At 39.6% G+C, this 18,614-nt stretch overlaps 1 protein-coding gene across 1 annotated transcript in view; it reads right to left on the reverse strand.

Moving 5' to 3' along the window:
• LOC104026622 (potassium voltage-gated channel subfamily KQT member 1) overlaps nucleotides 1-13,354 on the reverse strand; it is a 518,395-nt gene extending 505,041 nt beyond the window's left edge. The window contains exon 1 of the mRNA XM_075718092.1: nucleotides 12,972-13,354. Within this exon, the coding sequence (XP_075574207.1) occupies nucleotides 12,972-13,354 (383 nt within the window). The remainder of the gene's footprint in view (nucleotides 1-12,971) is intronic.
• Between the last annotated feature and the right edge of the window lie 5,260 nt (nucleotides 13,355-18,614).

Raw genomic sequence — 18,614 nt, forward strand, 5'->3', positions numbered from 1 at the left:
AGGGATAGTTTCTGGTATTATCAGCCAGAGTCAGACAGACTGAAGATGGCAAAAGTAACAGGAGCATTTTAAGGTAGATATAAAAACATATACAAAAGCCAAAATGGTACTGTTCCAGGCAGTGATCTTACAGTGTATAATTTCCCTTTCACTTAACGCAGGTAGCAGTTCATGGGTGGTCACAACCTCAGTGTGAAGAAGCTGGGACTGCTCTCCCCTCTCACTGGATATGTGTGTCCTGGAGGCGGAGGGAGGAAAAGGCTGGAGCTGAGACCCCTGAGGTGCCACTCAGGACCCATGGTTTGCAAGGCAGCCCCAGAGACAGGTTTTAGCCATTGCTGATGATGCCCCTGCCATAGCAGTGGAGCTGTTTATACTTCCAGTGCACACCACAGGCTGTTGGAAAGAAGCCACGGGGTTGACCTGGGTGAGTAAGTGGTATCTGTGTTATGACAAAAGTGTTGGAGACAAGCAGCGGAAACAAAGGTCAAGTCCTCCCTGCACCCCAAGTAAATCCACTCCCACAGAAACAAACAATCCTTTTGCACCTTTTTCTCTAATACAGTGGAACAGCATTTCCTTATCCCTCTGATATCTTTAAACCAGCAGTCAGTGCATACTGCGTTCACATTTTTTTAAGGTTACTATCTCTGTCACTGAGCCATGCACCAGAATGCAGGTTAGTTTTGACAAGTCTAACCTTAAAGATAAATGGCTTTATTAATTGCCAACTGATCTGCAGAATCCAACAAGCTACAGCTCTGTTACCTCTTAGGCAATCAGAAAACCTTGTGGATTGCTCCTAACAGCCTCTGGGATGCTAAACATAGCTCTAACCAATTACCTTTTTAAACATACTGGAGGAAATAAACTTGGATGAGCACCAAATTGCCTATAAAGGGCAGAACAATAGCTGAATATGTTGTACAACATACAAACCTTTAGTAAGACTCACTGCTAAATACCACTGGTTTGTCTTTAGGTCTCACTTCATGTTTTGGTTTGAGAAACAAGCTGTTCCTCAAAATGCAATGGCAAAGTCTACCAGTGTTAACTTGTCAACAAATGACAACCAGATCCTGGGTATCCCTAAATATTTCTGATTAGACTTCTGGGGTACTTATAGGTAGGGTAAGTGGATGGGTGTGAGTTTAATATTGTTGGCTTGGGGTGAAAGTATTTAAAGCTTGTCTTGTGGCAATTTCCCTTTACCTACCAGCTGCCAGTTTGGCTTTCTCACGTTCCCTGTTATCCATACTCTCTCCTGCAAAGGGCAGTTCTCTGTGATGCAAGGGGGTGAAAACAGGTCGCGACTGTTTACTTGCTTACAAGTAGTTATTTACATCAACGGAGAACAGTCTCACTTGTTGGCAGCTGTTCAGTTCCTAAAGGGAAGGACCTGATAAGGAGGAGACATAAATAATTACCAACTAGTAGAGCTGATCTACTCTTTCCTATCCTAAAAGAACTGAGGTGCTGCTTTCTGGTATTTTGTAGTCCTCTTTGAGTTTTTCTGTGTTTCCTGAGGATGTCAAGCCATAGTTTGAGCTACTACTTCAGCAAATACCATCTTTCCTTTTCTACCATATAGCTGCTAAAAAGAGAGAAGTATTTCCTCTCCAAACACCTGGCTTTCCTCAATTTTTTACTTTCTGAAGACAGAAACTTACTCCAAATCACCTATCTGCAGACTTTTCCTTACTCTCTCTTTAAAAAGAAAAAAGAAAAAAAAAAAAAGTTTTACTTATCAGAGGAAAGAGGATTATCTGAGAATTTCTCATTTGGTTTTGGATTCTCACTTAACACAGTTCACACCAACAGAAGATGGAGGTGCCATGCTTTCCCATGAGATGTCTTGCTAATGTACACTAAATTTTAGTATTTCTTGATTTCTCCTAAATTCCTTAAGTCTCGTGCATACAAAAAAATACAACTGCTTTTTCATCAATGTTTTTAAACCATCATCCTTAAATCTGTTTCATGCACTAACAAATTTAAATAGGCAGTATTGGTGCATTGGACAGTTGATCAACTGGGGTTAAAGGTTACAAATGAGTGCCCCTCTGTATCCTGGTCTTCCTAAACATTGCTTCATTTTGGAGAGTAGCTAGTGCAACTGTAAACATGTTTCTTTGTTGCTATTGTAGCCAGGGACAAATTCTGTTTAATAGATTAATTGGCCATGAGCATCTTCCACTGAAGCCTACAAACACTTGGAACTAATAGGTTAACTATTGAGAGCAAAATGATGTCAAGTACTTTTTCAAGGGTGAATTCTTTCAAGGTTGTGCTATAACAATCTCAATTTCCATGGAAGACAAGCCTAATGAAAGCTCTTCAAAAAGAAGTATTAATCATTCCACCTTTAGGTTTTGCATCAAATAATGCCATTTCTAGAAAATACTATCTCTGCATGTGTTTTTTTGTGTTTATCTACTGCAGATAAGTGTACTTGAAGTGTTGATATATATGAGATGCTTGTGAGAATGTTATCTCTTGAACCACAAAAAAGGAATGGGTGAGGAGGGGACAAACTTATAAACTGGTAGACAGAGATATACTCCATGGCAACCAAATACAAAATAGTAGCTTTGTGGCCTTTGGGGCTTGCCAAACTTAATTGACTCTGCAAAGTTACATTTAGAGAAGAAAATATTTTTAGAAAAATGTGAACTCTATAGTGAAAGAAAATCAACAAAATTATAGAAAAGCTATTGAAACCTATGCTCTGTAGAATTTAGATGCCTTGATCATGGGTCACTGATGTTTTTACCACTGTCCTGGTTTCAGCTGGGGTAGAGTTAATTTTCTTCCTAGTAGCAGGCATAGTGCTCTGTTTTAGATTTAGTAGGAGAAGAATGTTGATAACATGCTGATGTTTTCAGTTGTTGCTAAGTACTGCTTATGCCAGTCAAGGACTTTTCAGCTTCCCATGCTCTGCCAGGTACACAAGAAACTGGGAGGGGGCACAGCCAGGACAGTTGATCCAAACTGACCAAAGGGCTATTCCATACCATATGACATCATGCTCAGTATAGAAACTGGGGGGGGCGGGGGGGGGGTTGGCCGGAGAGCAGCAATCGCTGCTGGGAACTGTCTGGGTATCGGTCGGCGGGTGGTGAGCAATTGCATTGTGCATCACTTGCTTTGTATATTATTATTATCATTATTGTATTGTTATTATTATCATTACTATTTTACTTTATTTCAATGATTAAACTGTTCTTATCTCAACCCAGGAGTTTTCCTCACTCTTACTCCTCTGATTCTCTCCCCCATCCCATTGGGGTAGGGGGAGTGAGCGAGCAGCTGCGTGGTGCTTAGTTGCTGGCTGGGGCTAAACCACGACAACCACAATCAGGCATGTCTTTCCCCTGCTGTGCTCCTTCCTCAAAACTGAGCTGCTTACTGAGTGACTTCACTATGTGAAAGCCCTTCAGTTAGATAATCACAAATGGCTTATATATGTCTCCAGTTTAAATTATATCCAAAACCTATTTTTTTAATTTCTTAGATAATTTGTTTTATCCTTTCTACTGTTTGCTCCAGCAAGATGTGAAGCCAAAATGTCTCTTCTACTAACACACTAGGACAGAAGAAATCCAGTTGCTTCAGCCAGAGTTGAATTACAAGAAAAAGATATTGGACTGAGGGCAATATGTCCAAGTAAATCTATGTGCAGCTACACCCATTGGAGCTTCAGCTTTTTTCTTGATGATAGACTATGGAGTTGTCCAGTGGAGACTGATAGCTTTAAGACAGCCTGTTGTTAGGGAGAATAAATTAGTTTAGCCAACAGAAAGTTCTTTGAGGGGCTCCAGAGGCATGGGCTGCTTTTTATTTTAAGTGGTTATTTTGTGGCAGGAAAATTAAGCAGAGCATTTCCATTTTTTCATGCTATAAAAGTGCAAGATATTCTCATTCCCGAGTGCATGAAGCACTTCACATTCTTCTAAATGGGATTATACTGTCCTATGTTGAATAGCCATGTGCTCCTATAAAACATTCCTGCTAGTCTGAGTAAAACCTCATTCCTGGTGCTTACACATTTTTGTTATCCAAAGGAGTTTCTGACTAAGTCATAAAGAGAAGGTTGTCCATGTGCCTTTGTAGGCAAGTTTTGATGTCTCTCAGTTCTCTCACAAATCTATTTCCAGGCTCCCGAGGCTTGATGTTTTGTCGAAAGGTCTTGCGCTTATACATATGTGATCATACACAAATTAGAGTTGGTTGGAAATTTTGGTAAAGGAACAATTTTTCTGTTGAAAATACCAATATGTTAAAATTAGAAAGTTGTCTGGGAATATGTTGGTTTCAGCAGAACTGGAGAAGGAGATCAGACAGGTTTTAATGGAAGCTTGCCCAGCTTTGGACTCTACTAACAGGCAGCCTGCCTGGCAGGGACTTTGGGCATATCTGACTTTCTGGTTTGCCTCAGAATAAAATATTTTCAGGGGTTTGAAGCCTTCAACCAAAGGAAAATTCCACCTATAGCATGGGTATACTGAAAATATCTATTTTCAGTTTTTTCTTCAGCTCATTCTAGGTTGATTCAGAAATGCCGAATAGCCCAATTACATGTAACATGAAGTTATCCAGCCGGCTCCAAGCAGAAGTAACTAGCTAATATTTCCACCACACCTAGAAATTTTAAAAAGTAGTTTACAAACACACACTACTATCCTGTATATTTCTTGAGACCTTCCACCTGCATATGTATAAATTATCACAAACCAGTTTGAATCAATAGCTAATACCAGTGCTGTTCAAATCACAGCATGAGCCACACATCATACAAAAAGATCTCCCACCTCAAACCACTTCCTGAATCAACTGCCTAAAGATGTTATTTTTAAAACATCCACAGCTCCTACTAGTATTGAGCTTTTCACATTTTCAAAGCATTTAGCAGCCTAACATATTTGCTGCTCTTTAAAGAGCACTAAGATTTGAATTTTACCTTTTCTCTGAGTTTAGCTGGCACTAGTCCAGAACAGACAAGTTACCTTCATACATCCATTACAATCACCAGAAGCACCAGTCTTGCAGAAACCTTTTTTCAGTGCCCTGCCATTCCTAGGATTTAAGCTCCCTGATTCGAGTGCCTGCATCTTCGATTAATGTCTGTGCTGCTATGTTTGTGTTTTTTACTCTATCTTCATATGTCTTGTTACCAGAATGTCTGGATGTCCTCTCCTTCCCTGGGCACAGGAATCAAGCTTCCATTTTGATTCGTTATCACTAAGACTTTCTAGAAGAGACCTAATCTGTTCTTTAAACACTGACAGAAACAGTTCATTATCATGACTTCATGACCAGTGTTCAAGATTCTGATACATTTATCATTGACCTTGACTGTGAGACAAAAAATAAATCAGTAGGTTTTGGCATGGGATCTATGACACATCTCCACAGGGACAGGAAATTGCTACCATGATTTACAAAGTAACACCAACCTCTTTGTAGTACTCACATTAATTAAGGTTTGTTAGGTTCAGTATCAAAAAAAAAGGAAAGAATAAATGCATATAATGATGCTGTGCAAATACATCCAATGATAATGCCAGCTTGATGATCATGAAGACATCTGAAACACTTCTTGAATTTGAGACCATGTGGAGTCCACAAGTTAATGAGCAATTGTAATGTTAACATCAAGGAATATCTTTTTATTTTGCTGGTTTCTGTAAGAACAGAGCGTTTTTCCACAAAAGCGTAACCAAATTCCATCAATAGCACCATATCAATGCCACATTACAGTATTTGTTTTCACTATAGAAACAAATGGTTTCACTATAGAAACAACATTAGCCTGTGGGGACATTAATGCATATTTATTGCCCAGTCTATTACAAAATTAAGCTTCTAGTATAAGACGGATTGAATTTCTTACATAAATGATGGAAAAAGTCATCAATAATTTCAAAAAATGAAAATAAAACTTACGTAGCCTGTGGCTTTGTGCCCTGTGGTTAGGTTATTCTGTGCCTAAAGCAAAGTACGCTCAGATCAAAGTTCTTCCTTAGGAACTTTCATAACACCTCTCTCCTGAAAAGACTCTTTGGTGCCAAACAATCTAATTGAGCTCAAAGTGAAGTGTTTTCATCTTTGGGGTTATTCATTTATATCTCCTCTACCCAAATCCTTATTTTAACAAAATGGGGAGAAACTTAATATCTCTGACCTGTCTCATCCTCTGTCAATATTAGTTCAAACTTGCCAACTGGCTCAAAAGTTTTTGGTAAAGCGCTTTCAGACAGACGCACTCAGACAGTGTGGTTGCATAAACCTCATTTCCTTAGGAAAAGAGGCTAAAAATTTGTAACTGTCCCCATGTATTTTTAGAACAGCCCAATCCTGGGACTTTACTGAAACCTAAAGATAATTCTGTTTAATATTAGTGCACCTCCATTAGCAACTTAAGCCATTCCACCCTATCATCCAGTTGAACATGTAACCCTAAGCAGTAAGAAGAACATTCCACTGTAATAAAATTAACAGTTCTTGAGTGTCTTCCCTTTAACACTGCTCATCTTTTCGTACCTGAAGTTTATCATCATAGACAAGACATCAGCTCAGTACCTCTCTGTAGCTAATATATAGACGAAAAGTAGCTACTGTAGTTCTGAGTTGGAAAACTTGTCAGTTCAATTTCTGTATAAAATGTCCAAATAAGTACCTGTTATGCTGGCAAGAAACACCCTGAACCCAGTAATAATAATGAAAAGCCCTAACTGACCCTTATGAAAGCACATCATGTCCAGACCTAAGCTTTGACATCAAGGTCAAAACCAGAATCTCAAACCCAGTCATATGCTTATAATTACTCTGAACTTTAGTTGTTGCTCATGTTGGTCACATTACAATCACATCACTAGAAAAAGCAAAATATCTGCTGGCATTCTAGAGATAATTGTGGGAAGGACAGAAATGGGAGTCTGATGGTCTCTTTGAGATAAACAGTTATAAATAATGGACTATAGGCTCCATTTACAGATAAAAACAGAGGCCGGAGAACGCTATGCTAACTTGCTATATATATTTAGTTTTACTGAGAGCTGCTACACTCAAAGAACCAAAAGATATGCAGGCAAGTGCCCCACAGTCATAAAACGAACGACTAGACCCTTATATTTTTGCCTTCCAGTGTTCTTTACATCAGCAGCAGTTGTATGCCAAACAAAAATGGAGTATCAGCCAGAATGGCGGCTCTTAACTTCCTCAGTTGCATTAACAGAGCACAACTACAGCATTCCTTACATGAAGTTGAGGGAAGTAAAAAAAAGAAAAAAAAAAAAAGGAGAAAGCAAAGTCTGAAGAAAAGAGTAGTAAGAGAAAATTGCAATTTTTAACCTGTCCCAATAATCTGAGCTCTCTTCTTTTTGTATTACTCATGGTGACACAGCCTTTCATATATAGAATCTTTTCTAAAGGAAAAAAACTCTTAGCTGGCTGGCCAGCCACCATTCTACAAACATGTTCTTGATCTTCTGTACTTTTCTCCCAAAGTTATAAGTTAGCAACATTATTGATATTGTTCATATTTTTGTAAGGAGCACGCACTTTTAAATTACTCAATAGTAACTCCTTAGATGAGTTCTTTTCAACAAGCTGCCAGGAACAAGTATGTGTTTGTGTGTGTGGGCCTCTACGAAGAAGATGTGGGAGTCAGTATGAAGAACAGGTGTAACAAAGCAAACTTAGGGCATGTTTTCATATGCAACTGAGCCAAGACCACAGTTGTCTGGTGGCAAAAAGGAGAGCTCTCCTTCATCCCATTCCAGTCTTGGCCAACTGGTTAGTACTGGTGCCAGCACCATCAGACCATTTGCTGACATGGTGTAACTCCTTAAGGTATGAAAAGCTACTCACTTTCTTGCTAGGCTAGATTTCTGCCATTACAGTGAGCTGACTTAGCTTAGGAGGGCTACAGTGAGAGCCAGAAGCAGCACACATTATGCAGAGAAAGGCGTGGCCAGGGGAGAAGAAGGGAAGGTGAGAGAGGGAACCTTATCCTTTTGGTAAACTATTACATTAGCTCCTCTGAAACCATACTCTAGGGAGGGCATTCTCCTTACCTTTCCCATGCAGTCAGAGACAGACAGCATCCCCTAGGAATGATTCAGAGCAATAGCCATTACTCCCCCCGAGTCACCATTTGGAGGAGTTGTTTCCCCATAAATCATAAGGGAGCCCGGAGAGCAGACTTTGTTGCTAGGCAAACTCTGCATTTGTGAAATGTTTTGCAGTCAAACCAGGTGGTCTGCAGTACTTGCCAGATGATTTGCAGTGTTACTTTGCAATTATTCCATATAATTTTATATGAAATTTAACAGGTGATTATGATCCACTAAGAGCACAATAGTGGACAGTACTTCAAGATGCTGAATGTGTATTACTAACCTGACAGAAGAACATCCACTTTTTCCTGCTGGGCTAGGTTTCTGCTGGCTTAGTAAATTGAACTGGCTCAGCGACCCAAGGATATTCAAGGACAACTAGAGCTGGCAGGAGCAAGCTGAATGGATATGGCAGATAAGGGGAGCAGAACCAGAGGTGGTCTGTTAGCAATGGGCTGTTAGATCAGCTCACCCCATTCCATGGGAAATTATGGGATATAAAGATTGGTCTAACTTTTAAATGAGAACAAGGTCTAACACTCATTTAACAAGTGGCCAAACCAGCACAAAGTAACCTGGAACAGCTGCAAGTTCTCACTTAAACTTTCACAGTGTTACACGACAAGAAAGTGGCAGGCCTGAGAACACAATCTAGGAGTCCCTCTCATGGGCCTCCCTCTTGCCTTAGACTTGCCTCCCTTTTCAACCAGCCTGTGGTTTCTCTACTGACTGCCAGCAAGCCTTCCAGCTGCGCTAACTCCAGCAGTGATGCTGACATCCGTTTGCTAAGAACTGGACCGAGACCAACAGCTCCTTTTTTATCTCCCCACAGTCATTACTTCTTCTTCACTATTGACTTGGACGAGATTCAAACTGGTTGCCTATGGGTGAAAGGTTCCTTCTCCCGTCTTGAATTCCACGCTCCCTCTTTCCCCTAGCTTCCAGCTGTCATCTCCTACCCCTTCTTCTTCCCAGTGACTCTCTCTGAGCTTCTTGACCATTTTTGGCTGTCCTGCAGTTCCAGCTCCGTGTGCCTATCCAAGCCTTTTGATCTCCAAAAGCTGCTAGTCCTTGTTTCTTTGTCCTTCCTGCTTAAGTCTGCTTCTCTTTGTTCTCGAGCTAGCCTGTTCTTGTATGCTTTTCCTGCAGTTTCAGCATCACTGGCACCAGTCCCAGTTTCTATGACAATCCAATCTAGCCTTCTGTCTCTTGGTCCCAGGTTCTCCTCTGTCCCTGTTTCAACAGGCTCAGTGTAGCCATTTGTTCTGCTTCCTCACTTCCTAGTCCAGGTGCTACCCATCCAGGTTCCCTCTAATCTTTTGGCTTTTAGCTAAAAATTTCAGCTACCCAGCCACCAGCAGCTCAAGAGACCAAAATTAGAAGTTGCTGGATGTTCCAAAGAAATGGAAAAAATAAGACAAGGAGGTTGGACTGCAGTGAGTAAAATCAACAGGGTGTATCTGAGGGGAAAATGTACTACGGATCCACCTTGCTTGCTGAGATATATGGCCAGTTAGCCTCAGTGCAAACCTGTGCAAACCTCAGTTGTTTTTTTGCTGGGAGCTGAGCTGGTGCAGCTGACACAAGGTGGCCTCTACCACTCACACTCAGAGCAAATTAACATACAACAGCAAGCACCTACCTCTTCTCCCTGAACACAAGTGAAACCATACTGCTCTCCTATTACAGTCACCACTTATGTGTGTGATTGCACATGGGTACACATTTCAATATTTCTTTCAACAGGCTTGAGTTGCACCTTCCTACTTCTGGTTCTGGGCCTCTACAAACATGGCAGAAAAGCCAGACCATCTCCACCCTTTGCCTGTGGCAAAGCTGGTCTGCAAAGACTTGGCAGCATACCATTCCCCACCAAAACTACGTTCTAGCACTTTGAGCACAGACATTGGATTCTGGTTTATGATCGTTGCTACCTAGTGTCTAAACAGGGGTCAATAATCTTATTATCAGGAAAAACTGTCTGGCTTCACCCCTCCCCACTCAGTTCACATGTACGTGAACACAATATTTTAGCCAAATGAACACAACATTCTAGACTATAATTGAGCCATTCCAGTTGTAATTAAATATATATGTTTCAGAAATGTAAACTCACCACAGAAAGAAGGCTCTACTTACAACTAAATGATTTAAATGTGTGAATTTGCCAAGTAACTTCATTACCATACATAACACATCACCAATACATATTGTACTACTCATTCAAAAGATAAAATATAAGGATTATAGCCTAATATCTTGACATGTGGGTGTGATTTAGACAAGTGCATAGCTGAGTTTAGAAATCAAACTCAAGTCAGGCATGCACTTCTTTTTCTGGACTGAGGGCCACATGGCAAACAGCTGGACTCTAACATATATTGATATCCAATACCTTGAGCTCCAAGAACTGGCTAGTTAGGATCAATGTATTGCTATTGTATATCACAGCTGTCTCAAGCCCTCATTTCTTTCTAACTTGTCCTGTACCCTGTTCTTGGGGATTTCAGGAGTTAAGTATTTCACAGTACTTCCAGTGAAGCTGAAAATTACCCAAGTGAGAACATTTTCAGGACTGGGACGGGAAATTCTCAAACAAACCCATTCACCCCTTCAAATGTTTTATTCTGAAACCACAATTTTAGCCTGGAATAACTCCAATAAATAACACTAATTCCAGGTTTCATTAGGCAAAAATAATTTCCTTTTCCAATACACATTATAAAGTTCCTTAAGTTTACTGCCTTAAAAGAAACTTGAAGTATCAGGCACATGATGCTACATGAGACAAGATTATCTTGGTAATTGCAGAATACAAGAGGAAGGTTACTTCCTGGAGCACTTGCTGTTCCCTCGCCTTGCCTGTTTTCTGGAAAGTTAGGTTCTTTCTAGCAGAACTGGCTCCAGATCAGAACAGACTCCAGTCCCTCTTGGATAGAAACTTCCCACAGTTTGTGCATGAGTTATGTGGTCTTTGTGGCATATGAAGGACAAAAGGACAACCAAGGGACACTGCACATCCAGCTCCCCCAGGCTACACAAACATCAGCTACATACTTGGAAGACTGGATTTGTTATGAAAATAGTCATCATCAGATCAACTCTACATATATTACCCCAAAACCACAGATATAACATGGGAAGCTTTTTTAAAAATAAATGACAGCCTGTTCTCATTATAAAATGAATTATATTTTAGATTAGCACCTTTTGCTTTAACAATGTTTAACTTTAATGATACTTAACGTTGTAAAGTATGTTCTTTCCATAACAGAAACTTGTTATACAAATGAATACACCATGTAGTTATTGGGATAATTATTAGGACAAATATACTTAGGACAAAATGCTGGCCAAAAACTATGTTTAAAAATTTTGCTTTCAAGTAATCTCAAAGCAAAAAAAGAGGTTAATTTACATATTCTTTCATTTAAGTTAAGAACACTCGTACTGTTAAAAAAAAAGTTTTCCGTTATTAATACCAATACTTTCTCCAATTTTCTAGTATGGCGGGGAGGTGTGTGTGTGTGTGTATATATATATATATAAAACCCTTTTTTTTTTTAATTTAAATGCCCATTTCAGAATTTCAGTACATATTAAAGGTCAACCTTAGTCTGAGCACAGATGATAAAAAAAAATGCATTTTAGCAAGATTAATAAAGTCCTAACCTCAAATAGGCTTAAATCATGGCTATTCACATATTTAAATCTACACAAATTACATCTGTTTCAGCCTTAGGAATTATCATATACTATAAGCATAGTCCTTGAAAGAGGCCCTATCCTTTTACTTGGCAAAAATCTCATGAATCAAAAAAATCCATGTATGATTTTGAGGGGTGAAAGGAAGCAAATATTAATACGACCATCTATTTTATGCCAGACAGAAGCATTATTATTCATTCTTATAATTACTGTATCTTTCTCTGGGCAGCTCCTGACTGCAGTAACTGATAATAGTTTTTCCAAAATGCAGTCAGGCCATAGAAAAGTTCATCCGAGACAAACAGAATAATTTCAAAACTCTGCATTTCTTTAGGACATATGCTAATTTCATAATAAAAGCTAGGACTTTTGGCTCAGTTTGCATTCACTATAGCCAGTAAAACTTCCTCTTGCCTCAGTGAGAGCACAATTGGACCCTTTCTACAGCTGACAAATTACCATTCTTTTAAGCAGCATTCAAAATAGTAATTGTAGTCCTGCTAAACTTGACAGATACCATAAGCAGCTCAAATAAAACAGTAGCAGCTGTATTAATATATTAACCACTTCTTTTAACAAGGGTAAATGAAAGCCTTAATTTCCTCCTTGCATGTACTACATACATGGCATAATGAAAAACTTTTTGCTAAATTTGTACTCGTGTGTCCACGACTGTAGATTAATTCAAATTAGCAATATTATATGTTTTTCCAACAAATTACCTGTTTTGGCACTTCAGCATGAGCAAAACAGACTTATAAAACTGTGCCATATCTGATCCAGTTGAACCTTCCGCATCTCATGCTAAAAACTGCAGTGTCTGAAGCTGGAACAACGTAAAGCAGCTAAGGCAGCCATAAAAACTGCCATCAGCATGTAGGACTTCCCCTCAGAAATATCAAACAAACAGTGCACATCTTTGAAGACAAGTATCAAGCGAAGAATAAAAAGCCCTCCTCTGGAAATGTTAATGGCTATAGCAGCTGATCCTTTGAGAAACCGGCTTCTCCATTGCTTTCAATGGGATTAATCATGCAACAGCTTTTCAGCCTGGGAGCTCAAGTACTATGATTTCTGGCTGATTAAGTGGACAGTTTCAGATTTTTCTTACACCAAAGATTATGTGAAAATGCAGGTACTTACACAGTAAAATGATAGATAAAACACTTCCATCCACTGGGCCTCTCCAGGAAGTTGTAGACATCTCCCTGCATACTAGTTTTAGTTAAATAATGGCTATGGAAACACTTTGTTGTACAGGCCCTGCGGACTTCAGTTTCTGTCAAGGCTGCAGCTTTTGTGCCTTCCTCAGGGTTACAGGGAATCCCGGACCCATTATTCACCGGGGTTTCTGGATTCAGCGCCACAGAATAATACTGCATATTGCTTAGGTTCCCCCTGACTTCCAGCAATGCCGCAGATTTCCTATTTCCATTCAGACTGCTAAGCTGGGAAGTAGAGCCTTGAACCTGTCCACAGCAGTTACACATCGGGTGCCCAACAGTTTCTCCACTACTACAGGACATTCTGTAACAATGCACAGGTATTACTAACCCTGATCAATATTTAAAAACATTAAAAAGGTATTGTATGTCCTCCCTGCCCAGGGTGCTCTCCAGCAGCTAAGATGACTTTCTGCTGTTATCATGGATCTTCTCTGTGACACAAGTGTGAGCTGTCAGCCTGTCACCTGCTGTCAGTCACAGCCTCTGAAATTAAATCAGAAAAATGTATTAGACAATGACACGTGCTAGACACCAGAGGTAACAGAAGGCTGGGAAAGGAAAGAGGTTAAGACTTCTGGAGGAAGAAAGAAAATTACGATTCAAAGCTACATTTGTTAAGAAGGAAGCCTAAAACTATTTAAATAGTGCAACACTAGTACAGCAGCAGAGTTATCTTGAGAGCTGATCCTATGCTATTATTTCAAGCTGAGCAGTTCTTGAGGTGTCCGGATTAGAGATGGAACTGTGAAAATCTCCGAGAAGTTATAAACTTGCTGGTGCCTGAAACACACTAGATTGAGGGTTTGGACTTCAACACCTACACCTCAAGAGATCTTATCTGGAGTGTCAACGTTACAGAAAGATTTTAAGACTTGAATAAATTACTTCAGTCACCTCATAGGATCTGATCTTGCAGTCCACAGTACTCGGGAACAATTTTTCTCAAGTCTAAAAAGGAGGATGCCATTAACAGTAACTGTCACTGGGAGGTTAATACTGTTACAAGTGAGAAGATCAAAGACTCCTGGCCTGACTCCTGATTTTCTTCAAGCCATTTAGTGTTGGCTGCTAACTTTGCTACTCTCAAGCAAGTACCTAGAGAAAATAGAATAGAAAATAAGGCTCTTAAAGATCAATATATACCTCATGGAGCAGACTTAAATTGCTGCTAATACACAGATACTTAGCAGCAATATTAATCACTTTGTGAGACTGAGAGCAGCTGTCTTTCTGAACTGTTATTTTTTGTACTGCCTCATTTCTTACACACTACCATGAAAAGCTTCCTTATTTAAAATGTTTCGCTAAAATGAAAATATGATTATATTATGAAAATACAAGAATATTAAAAGCATCATGAGAGGTGACACTAACTTCAAAGCACTGCTAATGTTAATGTCAAAATTACATCTGTAATATCATATTGTAATGTACTGTGTTATCCACAATATAAATCCCACATGCCTAGGAGCTGCAGCTGACTGCTCCTCTGTCAGAAGAGACCACAGCCACATTTTGAGTTACTTTAGCCTCAGCAGACTAATTTAGAGAATGAATATCAGCCTTTACTCCCTCTTTCTAAATAAAGCTTATTTTTTGGTGTTGCTTAAAGATCCTTATGGGTAGCAGATGAGCTACCATTGCAGTACCTCTGAACAGACCCCTCTGAGTTATTCCACAAAACATTTACATGGCATACTGGACTTGTTACAATGTGCTCACTTCTTAACACTGGTCATGGTAAGATGGACTGGTGCATTTCTACATTAGTCCTATAGCAGATAGAGAAATACTTCCTTTCTCTCATCAGTTCCCTTAACACTGAAAAGCTGTAGGGACCAAACAATAAAGTTAAAACACAAAGCCCTTCATCCAAGCCAATCTACAACAAGAACATAAGAAACACCTATCAGAAGTACACTCCCTCCATATCATTCATTTTAGGGTGCTGAGGCTACCTAGACAAGTGCTAGGTAACAAAGGTTGACTACCCAGCAGGTGCAAACAAAGCTACCTGAAACACATTTGCTAGCTTGCTTAATGAAAACAGGGGATCCCACACAGTCAGACATAAAGCACAGAAAAACCTGAAGCCAGCTGGCAAACAGTACCTACCTCTTCTTGCCGCATGTCCTGCTGCTCCTCTCCGCTGCTCCCTCAGCTCCACACAGCAGACTGCCTGGATAGGTGCGGGGAAAGGAGCTGCTGCCTGACTCTGCCCCCGGCTTATCAAGTCCCACCCTGAGTAAGGCAGGGTCCCTCCCTTTTATCTGCCTTATATGGCTGCCCTCGCAAAAGGCAGAGAAAGAACTGGGGAACTGTTTTGACCACTTCAGAGAGGAGTTAACTTGCGCTTCTTCCTGTTGTCAAAACCAGCAATCACAGCTTAATTTTGCTGAGGATTATCCTCCTTTCCCTCCCAGTCCTTTTCTTATCTGCCTATACTTAATTGCAATGGGTTAAGAGTGGCATTTCCTTACTTCACGTTGTTTAAAAATTTGAATTAGGTGTTGCTTGTAGCTAGCTGGAGGTTCTGCAGCAGCCTTTCATATTGAGTAAGTCTAAACAGGCAGCTTCAGTTGTTTTTTCCATCGAAGTTTTGGCAAAACCAAAAGCAGCAGTTCATTATGTTACATTAAGTAATGGAAAATCAGAGTTCTCTATTGTTGTTGCCTTTCTGAACTCCTGCTTTTTTTTTTTTTTTTTTTTTTTTTTTTACTAATTTGGGGAGGAAGAGAATCCCAAACATCAACATTTTATTGTTGAACTTTCCAGTCAGGAAGGAGAAAGTGCATACTACTACTTCTCTCTTTTTCTCCCTTTTGTAACAGAAAATAGACTATTTTCTGAAATGCTAGCATTCTGAACATGAGTTGTTTCCCACTTTTCCACAGTCATGTGGCTCAGAATGAAAGAGAGGTAACCATTTCATTTTTTGTTCTGGCAGTGGGGGAATGTTGCCATTTCACATGGTCTTCAACTTTTATCATAATTGTTCACAGGGTTGAGACCTCTCATTTCTTGGAAAGATTATCACAGAAAGTTACTTTTGTCGTTTCCAAGTTGTGTTTCCATACCACTGAAAAAAAAACTTTCTTAGTTCCTTTATTTTTCTGATAAACATAGTCTGATCAGTGTTACATTTTTAATTCTCTAAAAATCAGCCCCTCCACAATGTTGTCCTTGGATGCTGTGTGACTCTCTGTTTACACTGTACACAGAATCGAACACAGTATTCCAGATAGTGCTGTAGACAAACCATTGAGAAGGAATAATACCTGGTTGGAGCCACAGAACTCCTTCTCCAGGATTTTGCTTATGCTTCTTCCTTGAAATGCCTTCTGCATCAATAAATACCTTCTCTGCTGTATTAACTTTTCCAGACAGTAATTTCCTAAATGAAAAAGTTGTTGCCTGTTCTCAGCTCTGACCTCTCTTGAATGTAATTGTCCAAGCTCTAAATAACTAGCTGAAGTATGCAGGAAAAAAGCATGTCCAAAAAAAATTTAACAATCATTATCTTAGATATTTTAAGGTTTAAAATCAGCTTACTTTGAGGGAAAAGTAGTACCCAGGTTTATCGCAAACATAGAAATGCAACCTAATAGCAGCAGGTCTGAAACCACTGCAGAAATAGAACCCATAGCTCTGACTCCTATTTCTTGATCAAGAAAATGATAATGATTTAGTGTTAAGATTTTATTAGACTGAACTGCAGAAGACTTGAACTCATTCCTTCACAGCCCCCTAAAAGTAGTATATCACATCTTTGGGTCTAACCCTCAAAAGGCAATTAGTCACCTAACTAATTTATGACTTAAGTGAAATGGAAATGCACGATTTCAGGAATGCCTAACTGCTGAAGTTTTCACTGGTACAATTATATATGCATATAATGTCCTGCAACTGCATATATACAAAAGTGTGGCTTTTATGACTGGGCTCACTTCTCACCTCATGTTTAATCTTGATGTCCCTGATGCAGCCCACATGCTCAGAGCATATCTACCCCACATGGACAGCACTGTATTTAGCACTAGGCACAGCAAGCATGATAATTTATAACCAAAAGGCCAGGATGGGGAGGCACAGGGAAATATCTGGTTTTGAGGTGCAGATTTGAATCCTTTTTGACAAGGAGACACTCCTCAGGAGACCACCCTAAAAACAGGACCAAACCCATTTTCCACTGATGGCACCATCACTGAGTGTCTCCTCCAGGGGTTGTATTTTAGCAGAAGAGCGTTAATCAGTCATGCAAGAAACATAAAGGAATAATATGGAACCCACATGCTAGAAAAGATTTTGGGTGGTAAATCATAGATGAGACTTGAGAAACATTCCCGCGCTTCTCTGTTCATTTCAAATTCCATTCTCCGGACCTAAGCTTTCTGCATACAGTGCTCTTAAACATCCACTTTGGGTTTGTGAGTTCCATTTCCAGAACCAGGTGCCTAAAAGTTAGACCCTGCTGAGTGCAATGTACCATTCTGGCTTAGCTATAGAATCTTTTTTTACCAATAATCATGCTGGGGCACAAATTCACCATGCTGTGTGGCTTGAACTGGTTGTGCCCAGGCAAAATGCCAATCCCTGCTTTCTGCCTGAGCTTCCCAGCCTGGTGAGCCAATGGTCTTACAAGGGACTGTAAACCAAAGCTTACTGTGGGTAATTAGGGATCTTGCAACAGGATATAGGTCTGAGCCCCAAGTTCACAGTAACAGTACTCTCTGCACTTTTTATTTTTGAGCTGCAGACTGAAGAGGTGGTAATACCTTTCTTGCAAATATGTTATAGTTCAGTTGTCTGTAGAGCATTTTGCAATCCATGTAACATACACCGTGAATACCATTATTCTTCTTTGCAAGGACATGCTGAAGACAAATTAAGATTATCAGGACTTGTGTACTGTGATATTGGATAGCAGACTGTGACACTGGGCTTCCACTCACTCCCAAAATCTTGACATGTAAAATATATTGCAGCATTTTATTACACGGGGAATGAGCTGAAGTGCCTTTTATGCATGTAGGCACTGATCCATTATTTTCATATTAATAGGTAGTCTACAAGGTTGACTGCTTGGCCCAGAGTAGCATACAACAATTCTGTAAATCTCTCAATTCCATGACGGAAATGCTGTAGGAAATTAAGATTGATTCTGTCAGTTATGCAGCCTTTTTCTCTGTGTTCTACTGAAAATAAAATGTGTTACTGGCCAGAAAATGCGATTTCTTCAAGAAATTCCTGAAATTACTAACAGCTGTGATGTGAAGAAGATGTCAGTCTTCCATAAACTAAGCTAGATCTTATTCTTTAAAACACGGTTGTTACGCTGATTCTAATTAAACAAATTCTATCCACCTGGTGGAAATACCAATTCATTAATTCACATGATCGTTATAGGGGGAACTAGTAGCAACTTCCAGATCAGTTTGTGTGTCCCCACCAGACCCATCCTTTTCATTTTTTGAAATTTCATCAAAATTGTTACTATATGGACTGAAAATTTCTTTTGGAAGTCTCTGTCTAATTCTGGTTTTGACTGTTTGGTTAAAAA

Source organism: Pelecanus crispus, chromosome 1, assembly GCF_030463565.1.
Source record: "Pelecanus crispus isolate bPelCri1 chromosome 1, bPelCri1.pri, whole genome shotgun sequence".
Lineage (NCBI taxonomy): Eukaryota > Metazoa > Chordata > Aves > Pelecaniformes > Pelecanidae > Pelecanus > Pelecanus crispus.